This window comes from Arachis hypogaea, chromosome 1, assembly GCF_003086295.3.
Source record: "Arachis hypogaea cultivar Tifrunner chromosome 1, arahy.Tifrunner.gnm2.J5K5, whole genome shotgun sequence".
NCBI lineage: Eukaryota > Viridiplantae > Streptophyta > Magnoliopsida > Fabales > Fabaceae > Arachis > Arachis hypogaea.
The window spans coordinates 52,103,215-52,105,722 of NC_092036.1; the positions used below are offsets into that span (position 1 = coordinate 52,103,215).

Genomic DNA, 2,508 nt, shown 5'->3' on the forward strand with positions numbered 1-2,508 from the left:
TATGTGAAACAAATTTTAAGACCTGGCAGTAACAAGCACTCAATGCAATTCAAGGTCAGAATTTTGAAGACCATCTCATCAAAGAACGAATCCCACCCCAATTCTCATCTAAGTCTGATCAAGAAGCAGGAATTGAATCCTCCCTCTACAAACAATGGAAGCAAGATGATTGTCACTTAGTTTCTTGCATGCTTGCCTCAATTGACAATGCGTTCAAGAACAAAATGGTAAGTTCTATGCTCATCTATGAAATGTGGCAGAAAATTGAAGATTAAACAACTGAAGGCTCAACTGAAATCGATAAAGAAACAAGGTCAGACAGCTAGTGACTACATTCTTAAAATCAAGAATGTGACCGATTCACTTGCAGCTTTAGGTAATCCTCTCTCTAAGGAAGAACATGTGGAAGTTCTATTAGAAGGGCTTTATGAAGAGTACCAAAATCTTCTTCTTACTGTCAATGCCAAACCAGAAATTTATAGTCTTGTGGAAGTAGAATACCTCATCATGTCTCACGATGACATAATAGAGAAATTCAAGAAAAATGGGAGTGGCATTCTTCAAGATAATCTCACCCAAAATTCCTTTCCTGTGTTTCACAACTCTTCTCGGGAAAACGGATTACGACGAGGAAGAGGGGGACGTTTTCCTAGGGGAAGAGGTGCATTTTCTCAGCAAAATCGACCTCAATGCTAAGTTTGTGGCCGTTTTGGTCACATTGCGTGGCATTGCTTCAATCACTTTAATCAAGATATTCCACTCCCTTCCCAAAATCAAGAACAACAATCCAGAAACTTGGCTTATAATTAGAATTACTCAACCTCTTCTACTTCTCCTCAAGGACCTTCCACTGCATCCACTACACCTCCCCCTCCAGCACCATCCTTTCACCATCCCACTGCTTTTCTTGCTGTCCCCAATACTATAGCAGATCCTGCTTGGTACCCAGATACAGGAGCTTCTCATTATGTGACGCCAAACCAATCAAATTTGTTGACATGTTCAGAATATACGGCCCAAAACAGGCTTAAGTGGGTAATGGTGAAGGTATCTCCATCTCTCATATTGGAAATTCTTTTCTATACTCTTTAGATTCCAAAAAATATTTTAATCTCCAGCACTTGATACACACACCAAAAATCACCAAGAACTTGATTAGTGTTTCAAAATTTGCTAATGATAATTGTGTCTATTTTAAATTCTTTGCTAATTTTTGTCGTGTGAAATACCAATTTACACAGAAAGTGCTCTTACAAAGTATACGTAAAAAGGGCATATATCAATTTACAAATGTTGCTGTCTCTCAACCCTCTCATTCACTCAATTCCCCTATTGCTTTTACTGTGTCTTGTTCAATGTTAGATTTGTGGCATAAATGCTTAGGGTATTTATCTCTTAAATCTGTTAAACTAGTTCTCTCTTAATGTAATATTCAACATTCGATGAAGCATGTAAATGAAAATACTCATGCATGTGAAATTTGTGCAAGCAAAAATGCACAAATTACCTTTTTCTGACTCTAATACAATATATTCTACTCCTCTTGAATTGGTGTTTTCTGATGTCTGGGGCCCCTCTCCTCATATTTCTCATCTTGGATTTCGACATTATATTACCTTTATTGATGAATTCTCAAGATACACTTTTACCTTTTTATTAGTTACAAAATCACAAGTTTTTCTGGCTTTTCAACAGTATAAATTGTATATTAAGAATTTGACAGGACACAAAATTAAAGCACTACAAACAGACAATGGAGGCAAATATACCTCCAATGCCTTCTCTGAATTCTTGGCAAGAGCATGCATTACTCATTGCTTTTCATGTCCATATGTTCATGAACAGAATGGGGCTGCAGAACGAAAACATTGATATCTCATAGAGATGAGTCTAGCTATGCTTTTCACTGCCTCTATGCCATTGCTTTATTAGGATGAAGCAGTTCTTACTTCGTCTTACTTAATCAATCGTATTTCAACTTAGGTTTTTTTCAATTTATCTCCATATGAAAAATTGTTTAATAAGAAACCAGACTATAGTCTTTTTAGAATTTTTGGAAGCAGCTGCTACCCTTTTATTCAATCTTACAATAAAAATAAACTTGAAAACAGATCAATAAAGTGTGTTTTTATTGGCTATGCTACTAACTTTAAAGGATATAAATGTTTGTCCAAAAGTGGCAAGATTTATATTACTCAACATGTAAAATTTGATGAATCTGAGTTTTCATATGCAAAATTGTTCCTAACAATGCCTGCAGCCTCTTCCTCTCCACCCCTTGCACCAGGTGATGGCCTTACCCTGTTTTCAAAGGCTACTTTCACTACCAGGTGTACTCCAGTTTCTAACCCAGCTCCTTGTCTTCAGGTTGATGATCCTCCTTCTCAGTTACTTCCTATACATACAGAAACTGCTGAAAAGCCGGCATATACATTAATTCCATCTTCTGCCTTGCAACCTATAACAGGTATCGAAATTCAGCTTCTGCTTGTGGAAGCTAAGTCTCAA

At 36.8% G+C, this 2,508-nt stretch overlaps 1 protein-coding gene across 1 annotated transcript; it reads left to right on the forward strand.

Moving 5' to 3' along the window:
• The first annotated feature begins 246 nt into the window (after positions 1-246).
• Positions 247-1,882, forward strand: LOC140182764 (uncharacterized). Its single transcript, XM_072230139.1, has 3 exons — positions 247-661; positions 842-1,047; positions 1,724-1,882. The coding sequence occupies exons 1-3, from the start codon at positions 247-249 to the stop codon at positions 1,880-1,882; spliced, it is 780 nt and encodes a 259-aa protein (XP_072086240.1).
• Positions 1,883-2,508: the final 626 nt, after the last annotated feature.